General features: G+C 38.7%; 1 protein-coding gene across 2 annotated transcripts in view; it reads right to left on the reverse strand.

The window, feature by feature from the left end:
- Positions 1-357: 357 nt before the first annotated feature.
- Positions 358-25,413, reverse strand: part of LOC133519101 (uncharacterized) — a 77,923-nt gene continuing 52,867 nt past the window's right edge. For both annotated transcript variants that reach the window (XM_061853020.1, XM_061853019.1), the window contains exons 6-11: positions 24,589-24,741; positions 18,204-18,400; positions 16,370-16,533; positions 9,186-9,389; positions 7,092-7,259; positions 358-906 (exon numbers count right to left, since the gene is read on the reverse strand). In XM_061853020.1, coding sequence (XP_061709004.1) covers positions 467-906; positions 7,092-7,259; positions 9,186-9,389; positions 16,370-16,533; positions 18,204-18,400; positions 24,589-24,741 — 1,326 coding nt within the window. In that variant the 3' untranslated portion in view covers positions 358-466. The remainder of the gene's footprint in view (positions 907-7,091; positions 7,260-9,185; positions 9,390-16,369; positions 16,534-18,203; positions 18,401-24,588; positions 24,742-25,413) is intronic.

Below are 25,413 nucleotides of genomic sequence, written 5' to 3' on the forward strand. Positions count from 1 at the left end.
AACAACTTAGTGAGTACCTAACTAATTTAATTTAAATCTTATATAACTTAATAGAATATTATTTTTATGGCCTGTATATGTAATGTACACACCAAAATTGTAAGCTACCATTACGGGAGAGCGGTGCTTCTTAATACAAGTATATTCATTACTTAAAAAGAGGCATCGGCACAGATGTAAAAAGTTACTTATAAGTTACGAAATAAATATTTTTCATTTTGATTTTCATTTTCATTAAATTATCGAAAGTAGACCTTGTTAGCTTCGGCTCCGCACACGCCTCTCAAATGTCCAGAAAACCATTTTACCGTAACGTATACGGGAAAGACATGCAAAACATGAATAAAAGACGCAATATAATAATTAAATCAAAATAATTTATTACCTATATACATTACAATAAAATTACTTACAAATAAATTTTATAGAATTATTCAATAATGAAATCCTACATAAAATCTCACGATTATCCTATTTTACTGTCATTTTTCTTTGCATTACTCGAAATAGTTTCTGTTTCGGTATAGGCTGGATTTTCCACTCCAGAGTCGCTACCGCCATCTGTGTTGTCGGGCGGTAAATTAGTCTTCTGATCGTCGGACACTATAGGCTTGTTGTTCGTTACGTTCGCAGATGTAGTAATGTCAGTTTTATCAGCGCCATCTAGTACCGTTTTCCCTTTATCCGCTTCTAAGTTAGTGTCTCGATTTTCCACGTCAGCTATAGCTGGCTTTTTCTTGCACAGGTCGTTCTCGTCACCCATGGCTCTCTTTCCGATGTAGAACTTGTTGAACAAGAAATACATGCATCCGGTAACAAACGTGGCGCACGCGAATATTTGGTACGTCGGCCTCGTGCCGAAGAACTTCATGAGATAACCACCGATAAGACTTCCGGCTCCTTTACCTGTATACAAAAAACTGTATCAATATGGAACATGGTTTTGGCATATTATTTATTAAAGACATGTTACATATCCATGCAATCTTCAAGACAGAAAATGGTTTTTTAATTATAATCTGTATCTCTACATACTAGGAAGTACCTACCTATAAATTAGGTGATAGATACTGAGGTGGTAGATACGAAGTTATTATGGTCAGCTACAGATTGGTTGAAAGATTGGCTACACGAATCTGATTTGTATTATGTAATTAAGTAAACATCTAATATGCAAGCTACTTTTAATCCCAACACTCAGCTATACTTTCGATTGGAAAATCACCGCGCAACTTATCTACCAACTGCTTAAGATAAGTGGTAAACCTGTTATATATGTTACTGTAAAAGCCCGAAGTACGGTAAAACCTAGGATATACCGGTAAGACCTAGGTTTTACCGATGCCGATCGGTAAAAGCCCGAAATGTGAGATAATTATTGTTCACTTCGGGCTTTTACCGACATAGATTTGGTAAATCCTAGGTCTTACCACGACGACCGGTAAAGGTTGAATCATCCACTGGTTCTTGACATTATTAGATGAAAATCTTGTATCAGTGTAAGGGGCGTTACATGTAGCGCCATTTAGAGTGATGCTTCGTATTGTTTCGACTATTTTACTAGTCATATAGATCTAGGTCTTTCGGTTTTGCTGAAGGTGAGAGTGAACTCTACTCACTGCAAATTGGAACGCCATGAGTAGGGATGTAGAAGTCCTGAGAGCAGAGTAATGTACAGTGTGTCACATACCCTTTGTAAGCAATATGCCCAGTTGGTGGGAATTTTCGGGCTGTAGCTAGCCGCTGTAATGGGTAACAGAAACGCGTTCCATCTGTGCTTCGCTTTCCAGATGACTAGGGTGCACTGCATAATGCAGAAATTATCATATCGCGAACGATTGGCATCTTGACTAGGTACCAAGGTTTAGGTATAGTTTACAGTAAAAACAAATTTGGTATCTATTAATAGTTTTCGCCTGTTGAAGCGACTATGGCTGGGTGATCAAATTAAATCATTTTATTTTAAGTAAAAACCTTTTGCCAAGCGTTGGTCATGGTAGTGGTTCGTAAGGGAGAGAAATAAGCCTGTCTGGTTCCGTGGTATGTTGGTACTCCCCTGTCATGCTAGTTGGTCGTACCGAGGGCCGCTCCTGGTTAGCCAGGAACGTCTTTAAGCGCCGTGGACAGCTGATGTGGATGCGAAAGGAGGCCTCTGCGTCCCTAGGAACTATTGGTATGGCCGGTCGGAACAAAGGAACCGCGCCGCTAAAGGGTTATTTGAACCGGAATCTTACAGCTCTATTATGTAAGACTGCTGTCGACCGAAAGTGCGATTTTGTGTCTTAAGCAAGCTGTCAGGTACTACAAGGACAGGAACACGCCGATCTATGCGTGCTTTCTGGACTTGTCAAAGGCGTTTGACCTGGTTGTGTACGACAAGCTTCTAAAAACGGGAGATTCCATTGAATATGTCGCGTTGCTTAAACATTGGTACAACAGCCAGGTCAACCGAGTGAGATGGGCGGGAGAGGAGTCTGACGAGTACAAACTACAATGTGAAGCGAGACAGGGAGGGCTAACATCCCTTCTCCTTTTCAACGTCTACGTAAACGAGTTGAACGAGGCACTCAGCAGGGCACATGTCGGTTGCCATACAGGTGATGTGTGTTGTAACAATATAAGTTACGCTGACGACATGGCGTTGCTGGGGCCTTCGGCTGACGCGGTACGACAGCTCATCAATATTTGTGAGGAATACGCCGGGCAGCATGGTCTAAAATACAACACGGCCCAAAGTTAGCTTGTTATATTCAAAGCTCGTAAGTATAACCCGTCTACGGAGCCGAGGATCATGTTGTGTGGCGTACCCCTAAAAGTTGTAGATTGCTTTAAATATCTGGGGCATATGCTTACAACTGAATTGTACTGTAACTGACTGTAGAACTGTAAGAACTAACAAGGATTAAGGGAATGTATACTAACACTATGGACATGGTCCGAAATAAAAATAAATTGAATTGAATTGAATTGAATGACGATCTGGATCTGGAAAGGGAGAAAAGAGCGACGGCAGTGAGAGGCAATATGCTTGCCCGCAGGTTCGCACGGTGTAATACATCAGTTAAGTTGACGCTCTTTAGAGCTTACTGTCAGACTTTCTACACGTGCAGCCTGTGGGTGAAGTTTACACAACGAGCCTATAACGCATTGCGCGTTCAATATAATAACATCTTGAGGATGCTGTTGCGGCTGGCAAAGCACTGCAGCGCGTCCGGCATGTTCGCTGAGGCGCGAATAGATGACTTTTTTGCCATCAGGCGGAAAAGAATCGCCTCCATGCTGAGACGGGTGCGCGGCAGCAGCAACAGTCGGCAAGGTGTTGGCCGAGCACCTCGACTGTCCCGTTATAAAGTTTTGGGTGGAGGTGGCAATTGGGAGAGCGAAATAGAGTATGGCAACCTGCGCCCCTACTCTCCACACATCTTAGTGTTTAGTTATAAGTTCTTATTTTTATTTTTCTCTTAGTACCTAATTAGCATAGTTTTAAGTTTATACCAATAGTCGTTATGGATCAGTGATCTGAAATAAACGGTTTTTTTTATATTTTTTTTGTTTATACCCAGGGTACGAGACGAAACTTAAATACGTCCTTTTCTACGTATTAAAGGTTGTGCTAAACTATTTACTTTTATACCTAACATTTTATTCTGTAAGAAAAGGAGACACTTGACCTGTCCGACGCGTCGCGTTGATGTCACGGCGCAAAGCTCATGAACGCAACCGCACAGGACCGGACCCTAAAGGCAGCAGTGCATCAGTGCCAGAGTACTCTGAACGTACCGCGCGATCAAAACTGCTAACGTTGTTGCTACGCTGAGACTACTCTCGCGATTGTACAGTCGCGCACAGTATAACCTAATCTTACTTTGATTAGAATAACGTGCATCGTTACACTGTTTATTGCTGTCCCGCTCCCACTGATAATATATTTAACACTCGTATTTCTTAAAAATAGTCATAGTGCTGACTGCTAATGTTCTGGTTTTGCTGTAGGTTTAGTTACAATTTTTCAACAACAAGCCGCGGCGGCTCTCTCTGGAGTACGGAAGGTGGGACAGGGAGAACACCCCCCTGCTGTGGAATATATGGTATGACTGGGCCATAAGGGGGGGCCCAGCTTCCCTGCATGATCACCATCTGCGATGCTGACGACACCATGGTGGCTGTGCGGGGAAGGCACATGGAAGATAACTTTTTCAGAGCGGCGGTAGCGACAGAGATGTCAGTGGGTCGCATCGAACGCCTAGGATTGAATGTGTCCCTCCCGAAGACTGAAGCAATTGTCTTCGAGGGACCTGGAAGGGCTTAACTATAGCTGTTGCAGGTGAGAGGGTTCCGGTCAATTCACACATGAAGTACCTGGGTCTTGTTCTTGACCGGAGGTGGAATTTTGAACAGTATTTCCTCAGGTTAGCGCCGCGAATCGTGGGTGCTACTTCAGCCCTTAGCCGGCTATTACCAAACGTGGGTGGGCTGAAAGCCTCTTGTCGGCGCCTGTACGTGGGCGTTGTTCGGAGCATGGCCTTATACGGGGCACGAATTTGGGCAGACAGGCTCTTGGCTAAAGCCAAGCCTCTCCTAAGGCGTCCGCTGAGGGTGGTGGCCTTGCGCATAATAAAGGCATACCATACGGTGTATTTCGCGGTGGCATGAGCCCTGACAGGCACTCCACCCTGGGTGCTGGAAGCTAAAATGATAGCTGGAAATTACCGTATGAGAGCAGAGGCCAGAGCGCGTGGAGAACGCCTCGACCCAGAGGAGGTGAAGAGAGAGCAACGACAGGCTGTCAAGAGACTGAGGGACCGCTGGAAGAGCGACCTGGAGGATTCCTCCTATGAAGTCCGCAGTATAGGGGTTCTCCTCCCGTCATTCAACCAGTGGCTCGATAGAGAACACGGGGTGCCCAGCTAGAGATTGACGCAGGTAACAACCAAACACGGTTGCTTCGGTCAATACCTGAAATTGAAAACCTAATTACTTAATTACCTCAATGAAATTAAGAGAGAGCCAACGACAATCTGCCATGACACGGCCCAGCACACACTTGAATCGTGCAGGCGATGGGCTGTGGTACGCCAAAACATGGTGGTGGCAGCGGAAATTACGAGTGGGGACCTCTCGCTGCACGACGTCGTGTCGGCCATGTTGCGCAGCAAGAGGACATGGTAGGAAGTGGAGGCCTTTGCGAAACCGTGATTTCCCAAAAGGAAGCAGCGGAGCGGTTGCGCGAAGATAGTGCAGATGCGCTACCGCTCCAGCGTAGGCGGAGAGGGAGGGTCTCCTCCCTAGGTAGGCAATATGCCCTAGCCAACAGCTAGTTCCTCCCCCTCGTAGAGCCAGTGGATTGGGGGCCCACACGGAACGGCTCTGCACGTGTCAGGGTCACGCGGGGTAGTTATTCTAGAAAGCAACAGCATGAATGATAAGCGTGTTCTCCCTGTCCTCTTTTTTTTTTTGACGCAGTGGTAAATGCATTTACGGATCTCACCCCGGGCTGGGGAAGCCCATTGGGGGGTGGTATGTGGGACTCGCTCCTCCCGTTACTCCCTCTGTTAGCCAAAGGAAGTGGAGGAGAATACCCACTAACATCCCCTGCGGTGTCTCATCCTTTTTGCCGTTAGGGGAGCGTTATGGGATCGCTTGCGGCATTCTATCTGCGACGCCCCTCGGCAGCCCGACCGACCTGTTGACGTTTCTCGGCACTTTCTTTGTCCGCTTATTGAAGGAAACATACTTATTTATCAGGATAATGTTCCTTTTTTTGCTCAAATTAAATGCGTATGTGTGTTTTATTGATATTAGTAAAGCGACCTGGTCTCGAAACAATATTTTAAACTTAATAGAGCAAATTTCTCATTTCGCGATACGATAATCTCTGCATTATGCAGAGCACCCTAGTTATCTGGAAAGCGAAGCACAGACGGAACGCGTTTCTGTTACCCATTACAGCGGCTAGCTAGTCCGAAAATTTCCACCAACTGGGCATATTGCTTACAAAGGGTATGTGACACACTGTACATTACTCTGCTCTCAGGACTTCTACATACCTGCTCACGGGCGTTCGAATTTGCAGTGAGTAGAGTTCACTCTCACCTCACCAGCAAAACTGTAAGACCTAGATCTATATGACTAGTAAAATAGCCGAAACGATACGAAGCATCACTCTAAATGGCGCTACATGTAACGCCCCTTACACTGATACAAGATTTTCATCTAATAATGTCAAGAACCAGTGCATGATTCAACCTTTACCGGTCGTCGTGGTAAGACCTAGGATTTACCAAATCCATGTCGGTAAAAGCCCGAAGTGAACAATAATTATTTCACATTTCGGGCTTTTACCGATCGGCATCGGTAAAACCTAGGTCTTACCGGTATATCCTAGGTTTTACCGTACTTCGGGCTTTTACAGTAACATATGTTTACTTCTCATAAATTATAGTTGCACATATATTATACTTTATAATGTTTGATTACTTTCCTGGCATAACCAGATACTGAGTGAGTGGGATAATTTGCTAGTGTGAGTTGTAAAGTCGCACAAACGCCATAGAGGCCCAACAGCCCAGCCTAAAGGTAATCGGTCACGGCTATGGTAAACGACGGTGATGACGTCACCGACTCCAACGGCTCGAACACCAGGCGTAGGTTGTAGATAAGCTAGTTACCCTGTTATAGCTAGATAGTAAGTGCAGACGCACCGACGCCGCAGTAGATGCCGCCCAACAGCCGCTGCACGGAGGTGTCGGTGGTGGTGGACGAGAGCCGCGCGGCGTACATCACGGCCGCATTGAATGACAGCGTTGACGTCACGGACTCCAGAGCCTCAAACACCAGGCGTAGGTTGTAGACAAGCGAGCACCCTGTTATGGCTAGATTGTAAGTGCAGACGCACCGACGCCGTAGTAGATGCCGCCCAACAGCCCCTGCACGGAGGAGTCGGTGGTGGTGGACAAGAGCTGCGCGGCGTATGTCACGGCCACGGCCGTGGTGAACGACAGCGATGACGTCACGGACTCCAAAGCCTCAATGGGTGTAGGTTGTAGACAAGCGAGCACCCTGTTATGACTATATAATTAGTGCAGACGCACCGACGCCGTAGTAGATGCCGCCCAACAGCCCCTGCACGGAGGTGTCAGTGGTGGTGGACGAGAGCCGCGCGGCATAAGTCACGGCCGCGGTGAATGACAGCGATGACGTCACGGACTCCAGCGCCTCGAACACCAGGCACAACCACGGGTTATAGATCAGCGAATAACCTGAAAATATTAAAAAACCAATTAGGATCATCTGGATTTTTTATTCTATTTCACCTTCAATAATATAAAATTAGAATGTGTATATACCGCTCCTCTTCTAGGGTTCGTAATTGACTGCAATGTTAATTTCAAAGCGCACGTAGCAAAAATAAAAACGAAATTGTCCTAGTTCACGTATGCCTTACGGGAATTAAAAAAAAGCATCCGACCTCAACACCGCCTTAGCAGCTTACTATTCCTAGACTAAGTATTTATATTATACAAAAAATGTATTCGAATTCTGGCTAGCAAAAATATTATACAAATTTGTAAGATGCACTTCATCGGTTTAAAAATACTTACTTTAACATCAATTTACATTTTGGAAACATGTAAGTTTGTAAAAAAATACCCTCCATTTTATATCAAACATTCAGATATACCCCGACGATACGCCAGCAGGTTTCAAAATAAGCTGGTTCAGGTTATCCCCTCAAAACTAAAACTACATTCAAAAAGTCCTAACTCTATGGCAATAAAAATATTCAACAAAATCAGTAACGAAATAAATAACACGAAGTCCGACAATGATTTTTTTAGAAAACTAAAAGATCACCTCATCAAAAAAGCTTATTATACAATAAATGATTTTTTTGAACGACCAATTATTCCAATTAATAAAGTAAAAAATAATTATATAATATCTTATACAAAAAACTCGATCTCCTCTTGAATAAACTGTTTCTGCGCCTAATAAAGGGTGTCATGTTGTATACAATTCTATGTAATACAATGTGATATGCAATAAAGTTATGAGTATGAGTATTAATGATAAAACGTTAATCAATTGAATATTTTGCTTGTATGTAGTATGTAACAGATCGAAAAGCAAAGAAAGACACCCACTAATGTAAATATATTGAGAAGCAAACCCTGTACAAACCCTGAAATCGCGAAAAAACAATTTGGCTGTTTCATACGTTTTGCTGGTCTGATGTTGAAATTTCCTATGGGAGAGTCAATTTCTTTCCCATAGCAAAATTTTCTCAGTATGCCCTAAACATTAATGAGTCTCTTTCTTTGCCTTTCGTTATGTTACATACTGTATACTGTATACTTGGATATCAATAGGACAAATTATTGAAAACTACTTTGACTTAACATAGTTTTACTCAGTATTGAACGTACAAGTAGTTTCTCAATAAGTTAATAACGTTATGTCTAGCTTGAATATTAGACATTAGAGGACCACAAGGTTTTCACAAAATTTTGTTTATGTTGCCTGAGGTGATTGAGAGTTAAAATCAATATTTCAATAAATATTTACCTACTCAGATCGCAGATTGTGTTTCTTACTTATAAGTAAATACATTTCAAATGTTTCATGAGTTAGGTACCTATTATCTGTTGTACTTTCCGAGTAAAAATTTTCAGACGAGTTCCGAGTTACTATAATAAACATTTATACGATGTAACGATGTAGATTGCTTTCAAAGTTCATTGGCTAGTCTAAAAAATTTAGTTAAACGTAAGTTGTTTTAGTACCCAGGTACTTATATATTTATGTTGTATGCAGTTCATTTTCCATCTGATACATTCGATCTATACATTAGATATACTTGTACCTAACATTTCAGTTAACATTATTTATAAGTATGAACCTCCAGGTCTTTTTATTGCCTTGTTCTTTTGTTGCAGGACATCTTTTGTATTGCCTTTTTAATGTGTTTATATGACTGTTTGGTTTCTCAATAAACTAAAAAAAAATTAACGCTCGCAACCCGACCCTTACTTTATTAATATGAGTAACCCGGTTCATATCAAAGGAGAATAGCTCCATTGCAATGTCTAGGATTGAGATACCAAACAAAACTCCTACTTTTCAATAGTTGTACTTACGTAAGCTCCAGAAACATAAATAGATAATTGCAAAAAAGACGAACTCACCTAGTAACCTGATGGCGTAGAAGACAAATCCTATAAACAGTACATTAGCATGTCCGAGGCGGTGAATAATGGGCCCAGACAGCACCAGAAGCGGCAGGCCGGCCACGCCACCCACGGTGATGGTGATGCCCATGAGAGAGCGCGACGCGCCCAAGTCCTGGAGTAACCAGAAGAGAAAGCTCTCTATGTAGCCCCATGCGGTGCCTGCAAATTTACATTTTGTCATATTAAGGTACTTCCGCCAAAGAAGACCCATCGATTTTAGGGTTCCGTACCTCAAAAGGAAAAAACGGAACCCTTATCAAAGAGAATTTGAAATAGTAGTGGATTGTCAATGAAAATTTTGCAGCCACAGTAACTGTACTGCCATCTTTAGACACATAATTAAAACTTTTAGAACGTCATTTTACTTTGAACCTTGTTTCACTGATGTGTTTTTTTTTTTTGATGGGGCACTTTTTGATATTTAACAAATCTAACATACATCAGTGAAAGAATAAGGATCAAAGTCAAATGTCGTTCTAAAAGTTTTAGTCGTGTCGAAAGACGGCAATAAATTTACTGTGGTTACAAAGTTTTCTTTGACAATCCACCTCTTTTTCAAATTCCTTTTGTGTCTGTCAAGACCATTTATCTCGGGAACGCGTGGAGGTCTCGAGTTGACTTTAAAACTATATATTGAGGTCTACAGTCCCTTGAAGCTGTGAAAAAACTTGTAAGTTAACGTAAAAAAGAGATACGGCCGTTTATGCCGTAAAAAACGTATATTTCGACACTCTCGACGGTATCAAAATTGATAGGGCACTTCCCATTGACCTAGAACTATGAAATTTGGCAAGTAATATATACCGTCTTACAGTACAAGTACAGGAAAAAATCTAAAAACTATACATTTGTAAAAAATAAATAAACAGAAGTAAAATTTGTACGAAACCCTCGATCGGCGAGTCCTACTGGTACTTGTCCGATTATTTTTAATAATTTTTCTTGTTTAATATGAACTTGCAGTTTGTCTATGTTACGTACTTATAGTGACCATGGACGTAAATATATGTTTTACATATATCTCTACTAACTTTCACTTTCTAGCTATGTCAACTAGTTACGACTAATATGTACAAAATTCGTTCACTTTACCTATTCGGAAAAGAGCTTTTTCTCCCCCGCTAGAAGAGATCAAAGTGGCACTTTTCTTCCCTATTAGGAGGGGTCAAAGTGGCAGTTTTTTGTTCTAAAACCCTATTTTTTTACATTTTTGCATATACTATTTTTTAGGTTAAATAATATTTTGTAACATAATAATGTGACTGATGTGAAAAGTAGTATGTAGCAAATTTATTTCTATCTTGCGGGTTAACACTTGGATCCCTACGCTCAGGATCGAGTGTATGCCCACGCCGCAAATATGTCACTTTGCTCCCTTGTGACACAATCTACTAATAAGTAGATACTTTAATAATAAAACAATGCATAAGTTGGTATACCAGCATAGGTTTTCAACATTCTCGTAAATAATAACTGTTCGATTTCATATAGGTAATCTGCATAGCGCATTGCTAAATGTGAAATAGCAATAGAAAGTGAGCCTCGCACGTATTGCATCCTATGTTATATACCGGATGTGGCCTGTAACAGGAGTGAACAATTAAACTGTAGGTTGTACTCCTTAAACTAACCAACATTTGTTCAGCAACTTTTAAAATTAACTTTTATTTTGATTTATAGAACACTTTAAAGTTTATTCTAAGAAGCAAAGTATTGCGAATTTTGTTACGTTTAAAGCGTGACAAGCAACGTCAATTGCACTGATGACAGCGTACATTGAAGGTAATATTTCATATGTATGAAAAATAGGAAGTCTAAAGAATTCGTAATTGTCAAATATCGCTGAACAAATTTTGGTAAATTTGAGGAGTACAGCCTACAGTTAAATTTATTGCTCGTGTTACATGCCACACCCGGAATATATATTATCATTGCCACAAATTGAGGTATTCAACATTGAGATTTCATTAACGTAAAATCAAATTTTAATAAATAACTAGTTAATACTAGTTAATTTATATTATTTTCGTCGGTCCACGGTCGGCCATATGCAATATATGCATATTGCATAACCATTTCTATAGTGAATTAATTACCCTGTCGCAGTTTGAATGAACGGATGGCCGGTCTGATTATATTTATGTGGTCAACGTACAGTAAAGTTATTGTGCATAAAATAGGCACGATTATATAATCGTACCTATATGGTAGATAGGTGTACAGTCAAGTGTAAAAATATGGGTGTACACATGTTACTCAAAAATATGTCCCATAGCATCTTATTCCAATGTACTAAGAGCGTAGTACCATATTTATGAGACGATTCTTTCGATACATATTTTTGCACTTGACTGTACTACTGACATAAAATCATCGTTATGGATATACGTATTTAATGGTATACGCGGAACAACCTAACCACGTACAGGTAATTTCAGCCAGGGCAATTGTAACTAAGGACACGGAATAAATAATAGCACTATAGGACAAATGGAACTAAGTACTCTACAAGCTAGAGCTACTTATACTGTGCGTGTACTCTCTTTTATGAGTGACTTTAGACTCACTTCCTGTATTTTTAGAGTTGTTGCATATTCCCCATAATTGCAATACTTGCAGTTGCTCTGGCTTATACATATACTATTGTTTTTACAATCAATTTACAATTCGATCTTCTTGACTCTATTACATAAAATGTGATTAAGAATCAATGATTAAGTCAATTTAATTATTCACAGATTTCATAGTAGTGAAAAGATGTGAAATGCTGCCGCGCCAAGAAACGAAGCTCAAAATAGCACCGAAACTTAGGCATAATAGGTAGGTAGGATATGCAGACGTGTAGACCAGACCAGATTTTATCTTGCTATGGTTACTTGTATATATAAATACGACTTACAATGATTCATGAGAATCATGAGCCGTGAGGGGGACCAAACCTACACACTCGCTAAATATAAATGGATCCTTCACCATCGTATTTAAGTAAAATAAACACACCTTTTTCCTGTTTTTGACTTTTCTAGAACAAATTTAACTATCTACAATCATGGTCACCTTACAAGTTTCAACATCTATTTAATAAAGATAAACCTCTGTAGATAATAACAGTTGACAGCACTTTGAAAATGAAGAATAAATAATTATCTTGAGTGAGATATGATTTTTCAAGAGTAACTAGACTCAATTTGACACCTTATCACGGTTGAAGCTAAAATCATCGATATTTGACCGAAGTATTCTAATTGTAGAATTGTAAGCTGGCCCTGGATGTCGTAAATGTTTTTTTTTTATTGTACATTAGAAAAAAACGTTAATCTCACTAATACTGGTACGACACAATTGCTTATAATTCACGCAAGATTGGTCCAGCCCGTCTCCTGAATCATCCCATACAGTTTTTGTACAAATTATAATATAACTATACCTAAACTCTTACTTAAAATTTGTACCTAGTTTGAAACGGAAAACGGAACCGACATGTAACAAAAGCGTAATGTATGCGGGTGCCTAAGTTAGTATCAAGTCACACTTATTTACATTATAAACATTTTCAGCGCCATACTTTCCACTAAAAAGTTTGCAAACGGAACTAAGTCAGGTCAACACGGTTATCTTCTATTTTATTGTTGTCTTTCTGTTTACGCTTCCTAATACGATTAATATCAAACTAATATATTTGTATGTATACTATAAGTGCCAAAATTTCATTTATACAGCTGTATTATTTGATACGACCACATAATCAAAGGCTTTATTGAACACACTTTCATAGATTTTATAAAAAATGAACGACTTCTTCAGCGAGCAATGTATCATTACTTTGTTTTAAATCAAAACGTCGTATTAATGACGCGACGTCACAACTGGCAGAAATGATCACGGTGTAGTCGGGTGTACGTATACGTAATACATTGCCGCTCGAAAAAAAAAACAAAAATTGATTATGTTGCTGTGATTAAGAATAAATTAAAATTGTCTTTATGAATCGTTTAATATCACTAAAACTTACGTCTCCTTTAAGTTACAAATACACTTTAATACATGCGGTATATGCCTCAATGGAAAAAAGGTTCAGGCTGGGCTTGAGATCAGTATTTTTTTCAATTCACAGAACATACTGACTATAAAATACTTTAATATGGAATGAGGCTTTGAGGCTCGTGTCTGTAAAAAATCTCATATACTTAGGTACGGACGAGTTCAAAATTACATGGACATCGACCGCTCAACTGGGATGCGCCAGCCACTGGACCAACGTGTCATTAGGAAAGCTATTGAAATTCATTGCCACTTGAGACCATGCATATTAATCTGCTCAAATAGATTCATAAAATATGCCAATGGAATTAAAATTTTATCAGATGACACAAAAGTCAAATTGGCGTACCAAAATTTGAAAACGGTTAATTTGCCAAAAGCTTTAATTTTTATAGGTTAGTATAAAAATTTAAGAGAGTAGTTTTTTTTTAATACCTATACTAAATGATTTTCTATCACAGACTTATTGCTTCCTTCGTTGCCTTACGTCTGTTGTGTGTTACGTGTTATTGCATACGTCTGAATTAATAGTCTTTTTTTCTGAGAATTATTTTTTGCTGTTATGAATATATTATCTTAAAAATGAGTTATCATTGCAATATTGACGCGATAATCAGATGGCAAATCGTTTCCTTGCATAATGTAGGGAAAAAAACCGGCCAAGTGCGAGTCGGACTCGCACAGGAAGGGTTCCGTACCATTATCTATAAAAACGGTCACCCATCCAAGTACTGACCCCGCCCGACGTTGCTTAACTTCGGTGATTGGATGAGAACCTCGAGATTGGAAACAAATATTTATTTTATTCTATTTTTAGTATTTGTTGTTATAGCGGCAATAGAAATACATAATCTGTAGAAATTTCAACTCGCTAACTATCACGATTCATAAGATACAGCCTGGTGACAGACGGACGGACGGACAGCGGAGTCTCCCGAGTCTCAGTAATAGGGTCCCGTTTGACCCTTTGGGTACGGAACCCTAAAAATATATCAGAGATTGCTAGATTAACCGGGGTAAACGTAAGTAGATTTTTTTTTACTTCTTTTTCTCGTAAAAAAACTCTCTATTATTAGCTCACCAAACGCAGACCAAAAACAGCCCAATGGCGGAAATAATTCGTGTATAAGCGAATTTTGGTATAGTTGCAGATAAAAATACCTTACACATTATACTGAAAGTACTGATGGATGGGAGTGGCGCGAACGGGTAGGGGGGGGTTTAAGGGTCCTTTTTTTATTTTTCGTAAATAACTCGTAAACGGTTGCCCATAGCAATAAATATACTTTAACGCAAATAATCTATATAAAATTGCCTACCAGAAAGTCCAGAAAGATTCCATACACTGATTCGCTAGGGTCAACATTTAAAAAGATATTAAAGCAGGAAAGCTAATTAAATACAATTTTATGGTCCATTTAATATTCCATATAATATTCTACAAAAAATGTATCGAACATTTTTCGCTAGGATCAATATTTGAAAATATATATTATAGGGGTTAAGTTAATTCCAACAATTCATATGTCGTTTTTAGAGTTCCGTAGCCAAATGGCAAAAAACGGAAACCTTATAGATTCGTCATGTCCGTCTGTCTGTCCGTTTATGCCACAGCCACTTTTTTCCGAAACTATAAGAGCTATACTGTTCAAACTTGGTAAGTAGATGTATTCTATGAACCGCATTAAGATTTTCAGAGAAAAATAGAAAAAAAAAAAACAATAAATTTTGGAGGTTCCCCATACTTAGAACTGAAACTCAAAAAATCTTTTTTCCTCAAACCCATACGTGTGGGGTACCTATGAATAGGTCTTCAAAAATGATATTGAGGTTTTTAATATTATTTTTTTCAAAACTGAATAGTTTGCGCGAGAGACACTTCCAAAGTGGTAAAATGTGCCCCCCCCCCCCTCCCCCTTCTAAAATAACAGAATGATGAAACTAAAAAAAATATATGATATACATTACCATGCAAATTTCCATCGAAAATTGGTTTGAACGAGATCTAGTAAGTAGTTTTTTTTTAATACGTCATAAATGGTACGGAACCCTTCATGGGCGAGTCCGACTCGCACTTGTCCGCTTTTTTTTACACAGGATTTTCCTGACACATATATGCTATTCATCTACTAGGAAATTCCAGCCATATTTTGTAGCTGTAATTTATTTGTTGCCCAGATCTGGGGGCACGGAAGTGCCCCCTCTAAGAAGACCGCAGCGAAGAGCAAGGCACTACCTACCTTTTCTCGAAGCGCTTCGTCGTTTTGGTGAATCCTCATAACTTGGGTTTGGATTATACCAGATAAACAAAATTCTCGGGATATAATGCCAATAGTAGATTTATTAAACATAAAAAAATTCAATTCGATAGCTCTTATACTTTAGATTTTATTCATATCTAAAAAAACGATTTCGTCACTGACTCACTCATTCACTGATGATCATCAAAACCTTTAGGGTACTTCCTGAAATCCTAGGAAGCTGAAATTTGGTATGTAGGATAGTATTAGTACACAAACAACAAAATAATTCAAAAACATGAAATTTTTAACCCTTAAGGGTGTGAAAAGGGGGAAGGAATTTTGTGTGGAGAACCAATAACCGCTAAACCGATTTAGTTGAAATTTGGTATGTATTTAGTTTTTGTTATGGGGAAGGATATAACGTAGATTTCAACCCCAAAATCATCCCGTAAGGGTGAAAAGGGGGCGGAAAAGGACGTTAGGGGAAAAAGGGGGTGAAAAAAAGCATATTGTATTAAAGATACCCCCAGATACATATTTCAAGATTATTGATAGTAATGTGGTGTATTAATAACGTAACCTTCTTCTTCTTTAATTTAAGAAAGGGCTCTTGTCGGTGCAACTTGATGAAGTTGTCTCCACCTTGGTCGATCCACATCAACATTTTACATGAAAATGTTTTTGATGGGATAAACATTTTCATTTGAATAACAAGGCCTTGCGATTATATAGTAAGCTATGAAGTGTGCGAAGATCTCAATTCTGAGTAACGGAACACAGATATGACATCTATGAAGAGGTGCTGGGCGAGTTGTGTCATCTTAAAGTCAATAGAAACCGAAGCAAATTTCTTACCCATGATAAAGCAAGCTATGAAGAGCGCCACGATCTCAATATTCCGGAACACGGATATGACATCCTCGAGCAAGTTCTGCGCGGGCTGCTTGAATTCCAGGTCGATGCTCAGCATCAGCGCCCCTGACAACACCTTCAGCACGGCATATAGGTAGAATGCGGGCCTGGAAGCAAACCAATTGACTTATTAAACTAACTTGACTTAATATAGACTTTCAAATAATATACTTTAGTTAGAGTCCGTCTATGGCTTAGTTTCGGCTGATTCTTTTCATAGGAATTGTCGTAGTAATGTGTTAAGCAATATTAATATTTTATTAAAACGTTATACATAACTGCTTTGCAAGTGAGGTCAATATTATTCAATCATAAACTTTTGTATAATTTTCATTAAAATATATTAAGGCTTAAGTAGTTACATATTCAGATATTGCGAATCCGTATGATCTTGAATAAGTAGATGTTGAAACCATCAGCTACACCCAATTGAATTCACGACCGGTTGCAAATTTAGACAAACAGAAACAACTTTCAGAAATTTTATAGAAATACGAGTAGGAATAACCTTCTAATCAAAAGTTACCATATTAAACGTTTAATTTTAAAAATGTAGATTTTTTTTACTGTACTCTTATTTATCACATACGAGTATAGATCGTGTCATTCAGGAAGATGCGTGGCTTGACTCGTATTGACATGTTATTAAAGGTTAGATTTGATAAATCTGCGTGTCATCGTGAATGACACGATCTTTAAGATATTATGTACTACCTTTACCTAAATATAAATGTCGCATGACCAATCCTGTGTGACGTTATTAAGTAACATAGGTGTTAGATATGGTGACATTTAATATTTAGTTACTTAATATGTTACGGTCGCTGGTTGTCTATAGTTACAAGATAAAACTACCAATACAGCTACATACTTTAGTAGAGTTGTCTGGTTTTAGAAAGAACTCAATTTGCAATTTTACGTCGCAAAAATAAAAATATGTGAATAGAACAGTGGGTACCTACCCACTCTACGACCCACCCACTCTAGATATGAGAAGTAGTATTGTATATTTAATTCCATGTAGACTCCTTAACTCAAAAATTGGTTTATAGTGAAATAAACAGATCAATTTTTTTTTCCTATATCTCAATAAGTTAATTAAAACAAACGATCAATCACTAATTTAGGCTTACTGCGCGTTTATGAATAACGCTATAAATTAATAAATGTGACAGCGGCCGGTAAAACTTTCAACTTTGTCGCTTGACATAAGGACGTCTTGACAGGTTATTCGTATAAAGATACAAGGAAAACTCGTCATCATCGTATCGAAAGCGACAAAGTGGGACATTTTGCCGGCCGCGGTCACAAATCATGATGTAAAGTAAACGAATGTGAATTTAAGGCATGCGATTGTTGTCTACGATAGTTACCTAAGTCGGTGTAGCCCTTGCCGCGGTTGGCGTAGTCGAGGAGCTCAGACCGGACAGTGCCGAGGAGAATCTGCCGCCGATACTGCGGTACACCCGCTGCAGTCCGTAGTCGGCAGTGCTCGCCTACGATAGTTCTGAAGTCGGTGTAGACCTTGCCGCGGCTGGCGTTGTCGATGAGCATCCCGGACAGTGGCGAGGAGATCATGCCGCCGATGCTGCCGTACACCCGCTGCAGCCCGTAGTCGGCGGTGCTCGCCTACGATAGTTACCTGAAGTCGGTGTAGCCCTTGCCCCGGCTGGCGTAGTCGATGAGCATCCCGGACAGTGGCGACGAGATCATGCCGCCGATGCTGCCGTACACCCGCTGCAACCCGTATTCGGCGCTGCTCGCCTACGATAATTACCTGAAGTCGGTGTAGCCCTTGCCGCGGCTGGCGTAGTCGATGAGCATCCCGGACAGCGGCGAGGAGATCATGCCGCCGATGCTGCCGTACACCCGCTGCAGCCCGTAGTCGGCGCGCTGCTCGCGCACGATGGCGATCACAGCGCCTTCAAACATCGCAAACGCCGTGCCTCCTATGATCCCAATTGACACACGAACCTGTGTAAATATAAAATCCAATTACTTTTTTTATTACGAGAGAGAAGTATACCACGTGATCGTCCATACAAAAGGAGAAAACCTTTTCCACTTCTAAATATTTTCCATTCTCCATGATTTTTGAGTATCTTATTGACATAATGAAAAACTAAGTTTATAGGTTTTTCTTGTTTTCCAAATTTGGAAAACAAAAAAAAATGTATTGTTTTCAAAAAAGTGAAAACTATAAACCTAGAATAGGTATATTATGGTGAAGCGATCGACATCAAATTCAAAGTGATTTGTTAAGATTTAGTTATTGCAAAACGTTTTCTCACGAAATTGAATTTCATAGAAAAATTGCTGTTATTTCATTAGATGCCAAAAGCTATTCTTCCCTCTTAACGCTAGTAGTCTTAAAAAGTTTAATTTTCAGGTAATATGAAACGCAATAAAAATCAAGCAAAAGGAGAAATTAAGTAGGTATGTAGCTGCTTTCTCAGATAGAGAAGCAACATGATATTTATGTTGCAATTTCAGGAAACAGTTTTATAAACATCGCTCACAAAAGTTTTAGTTTCACTTTTCTGTGGCAAAATACTTAAGGTGCAGTAGGATCATAAACGGGATTTAAAAAAAGTCGTAGCGCTTTTTTGAATTACAATACGGCTGCCATAAATTGAATTAGCAAACCTGGGGTCTTTCTCGAGGGCTTGTATCGATTCGGATCCCGAGTTTTGGACTTTCGTTCGATAGAAAAAATCACGAACAATTAGGTCTACCTACGTGTAAGTATATCGTCATCTATTAGTGCGTAAGCATCACCATGCTTTAATCACTCAAAAAAATTGTAACAAAGTTAAACCAAATTGTATAAGTTTGGTTTGAGCAGCAAAGAATGAAAATTGAAGTGTTGGACGCCTCGGCCCGGTTCCGGGGCATTCTAGCGTAAGTCATCCTTTCCACTTGACCAAGATGTTGATAATACCAAAGTTGTTCTATAAAACCAAGAGTGGGTAACGTTAATGATTTCTAAGACAGTTGCCTATTCTATACGTAGTTTAGGAATTTTATAGTTTCGACTTAGTGTCTCAGTTAACACTTTAATAGATATATATTGCATATAACATTATCTGCTTATATCTTATTATCTTCTAATGCAGTTCGTAGTCTAAGAGTATTATTGCAATACGACATAAGTATACTTAATACATAAAATGCCTACATAATCTGTACAGGCCTGTATAATTTGTGTAGTAATCTAATATACGATGTAGTATTGGCATTAGTGTTATGTACCTATCTGGAACCAAAGAGAATACGAAGTTATATAAATCTTTGGAACGAAACGTTTATATATGTGGTAATGTTTTACTATTGCAGCATGGTTCCATTTTATCGCTTGTCATTATACCCGTCACTTTCGCACTTACATACTTGTTAGAAAGTGACAGGCATGGTGACAAATGATAAAGAGCCGACCATCTTAGCCCTATTGGTTACTCGTACGTTACTGCAAACCATTACAGGTAGGTTTAGTCTTAGGAGGTCATAATCTCATAATTAAAAGTAAGCTATTATTAGCACCACATAGTCGACATACCACTGCAAAGTGTAGGTACAATTGTAATAAGTTCGTATCTAATTTATGCAAGTAGGACCCTGTACCGTAGAGAAATAAGTTAGCTTAGAGTGCTAACTTCACACATCGGTTTCCTTACGTTATAATTAATAATAAGTTTTTAACTCGCTTAAGACTTAGTACTAAAATTTTATTACATATAAGTTTTTGTACGTACAGAGGGGCCAGTGATATACACATGTATGTTGATTACGTAGGTAGGTTTTTAAGAGAGGTATGGGCATTGCGAATTTCATCTCGCTTTGTGTGGTGGGGCACAGCACAGCGGATGTCATTTCAGATCTAGAGCAGAGCCCAACTGGGGAAGTACCTCCACCTTACAGAAAACCCAAATAACACTAGACCCTACTCATAGTGTCACATTGTTGTGTTCCTGCCGGTGAGTAAGGTTGCCAGAGCTGAACGAGGGTGCGGGATGTTAGGGTCGGCAACGAGCATGTAACTCCTCTGGAGTTGCAGGCGTCCATAGGCTACGGAGAGAACTTACCACCAGGCGGGCCGTATGCTGCAAAACAGCGCGGGTACCTATCTAACTTTCTTTATTATGCCCTTATGATGTGCAAGAGGACAGAATCGTAAGTCGAATGCAGAATTTTGTGTAGAGACTGTGGGAATGTGTTCACTCCAAGCTCAGCGTATATTAATTTGAGCACGTGGCGAGCTAGGTAGCATGCATATTGAGCGACGGAGCCGCTGATGGGAAGATTGTCGGGTAATCGGCTCTAACTGGGTAATGGCGAACTTGATACGGTGCGAGCGCCCGACCCATTGCCACCGATCTTGTTCCAAGACCCTGCGCCCCGTTGTGGCCCACTTGCTACATGGTCATACAACTACCTTTGACTTTATATGTTTCCTCAACATAATTCCTTGTAAGATTAATTGCATTTTCCTATTTATTTGTTTATTATCGAATGTTCTGTGCGTATTTTTGTTCGTACGTGTTTTTTATTTAAATGACCTGAGTGAGTGTAGATTAACACAAATCACGCTAAAAATATATTTATCACGGTTTATTCGGAAAACTAGTAAACTAACGTTGTCAGCACGATACAAAAATTACGAGATTGCAGGTGCACTGTCTGTGAAATGAAGAATATTTAGGTAGTACTTACATTAAAGCGTGAGAGTCAGAATGGCGGGTGTACCTAAATAAAATCAAATGAAAAGCATACCATATTTTTGTACCTAATTTGTACTATTTAGTACCTCGTTTAAAAAAAATTGTACCTCACGGTACGTAAAGTTATCATCAAAAAACAGGTCACCCGCCATCCTGACAGTCAGAATGGCGGGTGTACTTTATTACGCTATGTTCCCGTGGTTATTGATAAATTATATAAAAGCCAAATTTTTGTACCTTTTTTGTACCTTCACATTCAATTATAATATGAGTCATTTTAGTTGTGATTTCCAAGTTTTACTCATTTTATATTTTGCTTGCTATTACAATTTTGCAGGCGTTATAATTTTTCAAGTTATCGATTTCATTTTTAAGAAAAAACGCTAAGGTACAATTATTTTTATTACGCCAGGATTTAGTACCTTTAATGTTTAGTCTGTTAAGTTCAAATAACTCAGAAAATCATGTCTTAAAAATGATTTTTCTTAGGAAGATATCTTTGAATTGGCGCCTAGCCTTTTTTTACGCTAAGGTACAATTATTTTTATTACGCCAGGATTTAGTACCTTTAATGTTTAATCTGTTAAGTTCTAATAGCTCAGAAAATCATGTCTTAAAAATGATTTTTCTTAGGAAGATTTCTTTGAATTGGCGCCTAGCCTTTTTTAAGACATGATTTACTGAGTTATTTGAACTTAACAGATTAAACATTAAAGGTACTAAATCCTGGTGTAATAAAATTAATTGTACCTTAGCGTTTTTTCTTAAAAATTAAATCGATAACTTGAAAAATTATAATGCCTGCAAAATTGTAATAGCAAGCAAAATATAAATGAGTAAAACTGGGAAAGCACAAATAAAATGACTCATAATTGAATATGAAGGTACAAAAAAGGTACTAAAATTTGGCTTTTATAGAATTTATCAATAACCACGAGAACATAGCGTAATAAAGTACACCCGCCATTCTGACTGTCAGGATGGCGGGTGACCTGTTTTTTGATGATAACTTTACGTACCGTGAGGTACAATTTTTTTTAAACGAGGTACTAAATAGTACAAATTAGGTACAAAAATATGGTATGGTTTTCATTTAATTTTATTTAGGTACACCCGCGATTCTGACTCTCACATTAAAGCGTGGTGATGCACTAGATGACGATATACTTACATTAAGTACACGTATTTGGGAAAAATTAGGAGCGAAAAACAGATTTCATACATTTTTTTTAATGCTTTTAATTTTTATAATAACTAACGATTCGAAAAAAATCAAACATAGCGGGCATAGCTGTGGTTGATATACAACAAACTTTGTCAAAATATTTTTAATAATGTTAATATCCAGAAAGCAAAATAAGGTCTACGTATGTATGAAAAGGCGGTTTCAGAGCGGCCGTCCTTCTTAAAACAATAAAACATCCTTAACTCAAGAACAAACATTCGTGATAAACATACAATAGTTATTTGTACAACAAGAGAGCAAAGTTTGATATTTCTTCGAGTGCTTGTTTTGAGTCCCGTGCAAGCGAAAGATTCTATAATTTAGAATCTTGAGCGTAGTAAGGGACTCAAAAGCGCACGAGATGTAAATAACTTTGATTTCGTGTAGTACACAAAAATTTTCACGTCAGTCAGCCATCAAAAAATACAACCTGAAAAAATGTAATCCAGGCGGACGGATCACTATTTCACTCATGTTTTCTGAAGGTATTCTAACAATTAACTATAATTACCGTAATAAAACAAACAGAAAGAAATTTCAATAAAATAATACGAAAATAATGAATTAACGAACATCAATTGACAGTTCAATCGTCAACTTTTTTTTGTTAAAAAAAACTTTGTAAGATACGGTCCGAATTGCGGATACTACTATTTGTCAACTATAGTAGAGATCGTTAAAAGTCGTTAAGTAGAATTATTTACTGTGTAACAATTGCGTAAATTTGTATAAGTACATTGTTTTGATTGTATAATAAAATACGTAAAATATGGTATTTTAATTAAATTTTAAACTTTTATTTCATTAATTAATTATTACGAATGAAGACTCGTATGGTGTTTTGGAACGATGCGGTCTGACTTATTTCGGGGGTCTATTATAAACCGTCAATATATCGTTGAATTACGTACTTATGCATTTTTTTGTCTCTTTCTTTTTGCTAATGACGTGAAAGGGACAAAGACAATAAAATCCAAATACTTCGAACTTGTATTAGGCCCCGCACGTTGAAATGACATTCGAATCTAAAGGTCACTTTAATGTTATTTTGTCTCACTCAGTGAGCAAAATGCGATTTTGCTCACTGTTTTTAAGCAGCAAATTACCCTTGTTCGAGCTGCTGACTTGAAAATAAATTACCTTGTGCTATGATTCGAAGCCTATCTCATGGTCATCATGAATCATGATTAAATGTTGTTGACCAAACACATCGGTTGTGATGGCAAGTTAGCAACCGAACGAGAAGATTTACATAACAATCATCCGGAGAGAAAGTATTAAATCATATATCTCAATATCTATTGTCTACGTAAGTGCAACGGTCTTCTCTGTATCGGAATGAGATTGTAGTTGTCAGCGCTTACGTGCATAAGCTTGGGTATATTAAGGTATTACATAAGTCGCATTTCGCAATAGAGCGGAGCTACGAAGACCAATCAAATCCGGCCTTGTCCCCGATGTACGAGTACTATTTAACTACTTGCAGCCTTAAGATGGTAAACACAAAGTTTACTAATCTAACTTCCTTTGTCATATACTAAAGTGCTAGTCAACAATAGTAACTTGGACATCGCATTATATCACTAGTTACTTTAATTACTTCTTGAGTAGGTATGATCATGTTTCTCACATTAAGATGTCCGCATTGTAACGTAATTATGATCACGACAAATGTCTAAGGCCAACGTAAGATGTAACTTAATAGGTATTAAGGTGCAATAAGTTCGTGCTCGTCGCTCACTCTCACTGGGCGTAAGCATGAGCGAGATGGTAGTGCCCGGGAGCGTGAATATCATTTTTTTTAAGTGTCAGATGCCGCGGGCCTTTCCAGCGTTAGTCATCCTTCATTTTTCCCTTATCATCAAAAATAGAGTAACTGTTTAATTCCTATAGCCCGAAAAAGTCGAGACAGTAAAAGTTAGTCAAAGCTGCAAAAAATTACACGAGAAAATCGGTTGAGAACTGCGACCTGTAGAGGTACATAAGCGGAAAGCTCGCCTATTGCCTCTGTTTCAGCTTGAGTTCTCTTCTACAAGTCGCATTTATCAACCGACTTTCATGAAGTTTTGTGAGCAGGTTCGACAATACGAGTAATAAGTGTTTTTGTTTATTCAGTTACACTATTTTTTAATTTTTATTTATAATTTTTGTTTGCCAGGCCAGGAACCAGTAATAAAAATAGTACAAGATTAAGTAAGAACCAATTCCTCATAACTTACAGCGAGGTACGCCCAGAAGGTGAATGCGGGGTCGATATCCTTCTGCTGCTGCGTGTTCTCGCAAAGGCTGGAGCGCGGCGCGGCAGCCGCGCATGCCGCCGCGCAGCTTGGGAAATGCAACGCGCCCGCGCGCACCGATACCCCGCTCGAACCCTGTTGCAACATGTGAGTTAGTAGGTATAAGAATAATGTTTTCCAAAAAATATGTCTACACAAAACAGTAGTAATATTAAAGCTGTACTTGGTTTAAAAAAAAAAAATTTTTCAGGCAAAAATGGTCTTCGAAAAATGTATAAAGAAGAGAGTATAAAATTATGTATCTTGTATGATAGGTACGTTGTCGTGCCTATCAAAAATCAAAGCGTTAAATTCTCATAAAAATTACTAACTCCCCAAACACGGCTAGGATACATGTACGTCACGTAGTATTTTACGCCTTGGTAGCGTAGGTTTTGAGATGGAGCCGTCTGGAGACTTGAATTTAAACTAACCGCTACGACAACGTGTGCACCAGCCGGCTCCGTTCCTATTGATCACTGCGATGCTAGTATGTTTAGTAAAACCGATTTATTGAACTTAGTTCACCAAAATATCCAAGGATTTGCCTGTAAGGAACTTGAAATTGATTTGTTTTTACAGTCCGATAATATTGACGTTCTCTGTATTACTGAACACTGGCTTAAAGGTCATGAGTTTATGTTTAATTTCAATAATCATAATATAGTAAGTTCTTTTTTTAGGAAATCCTGCAATCGCGGCGGGTCATTGATAATGGTGAAACATAATTTAAAAAGTAAGGAACGTAGAGACATTGTTGACATGTCT

The sequence above is a fragment of the Cydia pomonella genome, chromosome 6 (genome assembly GCF_033807575.1).
Source record: "Cydia pomonella isolate Wapato2018A chromosome 6, ilCydPomo1, whole genome shotgun sequence".
In the NCBI taxonomy this organism is placed as follows: Eukaryota; Metazoa; Arthropoda; class Insecta; order Lepidoptera; family Tortricidae; genus Cydia; species Cydia pomonella.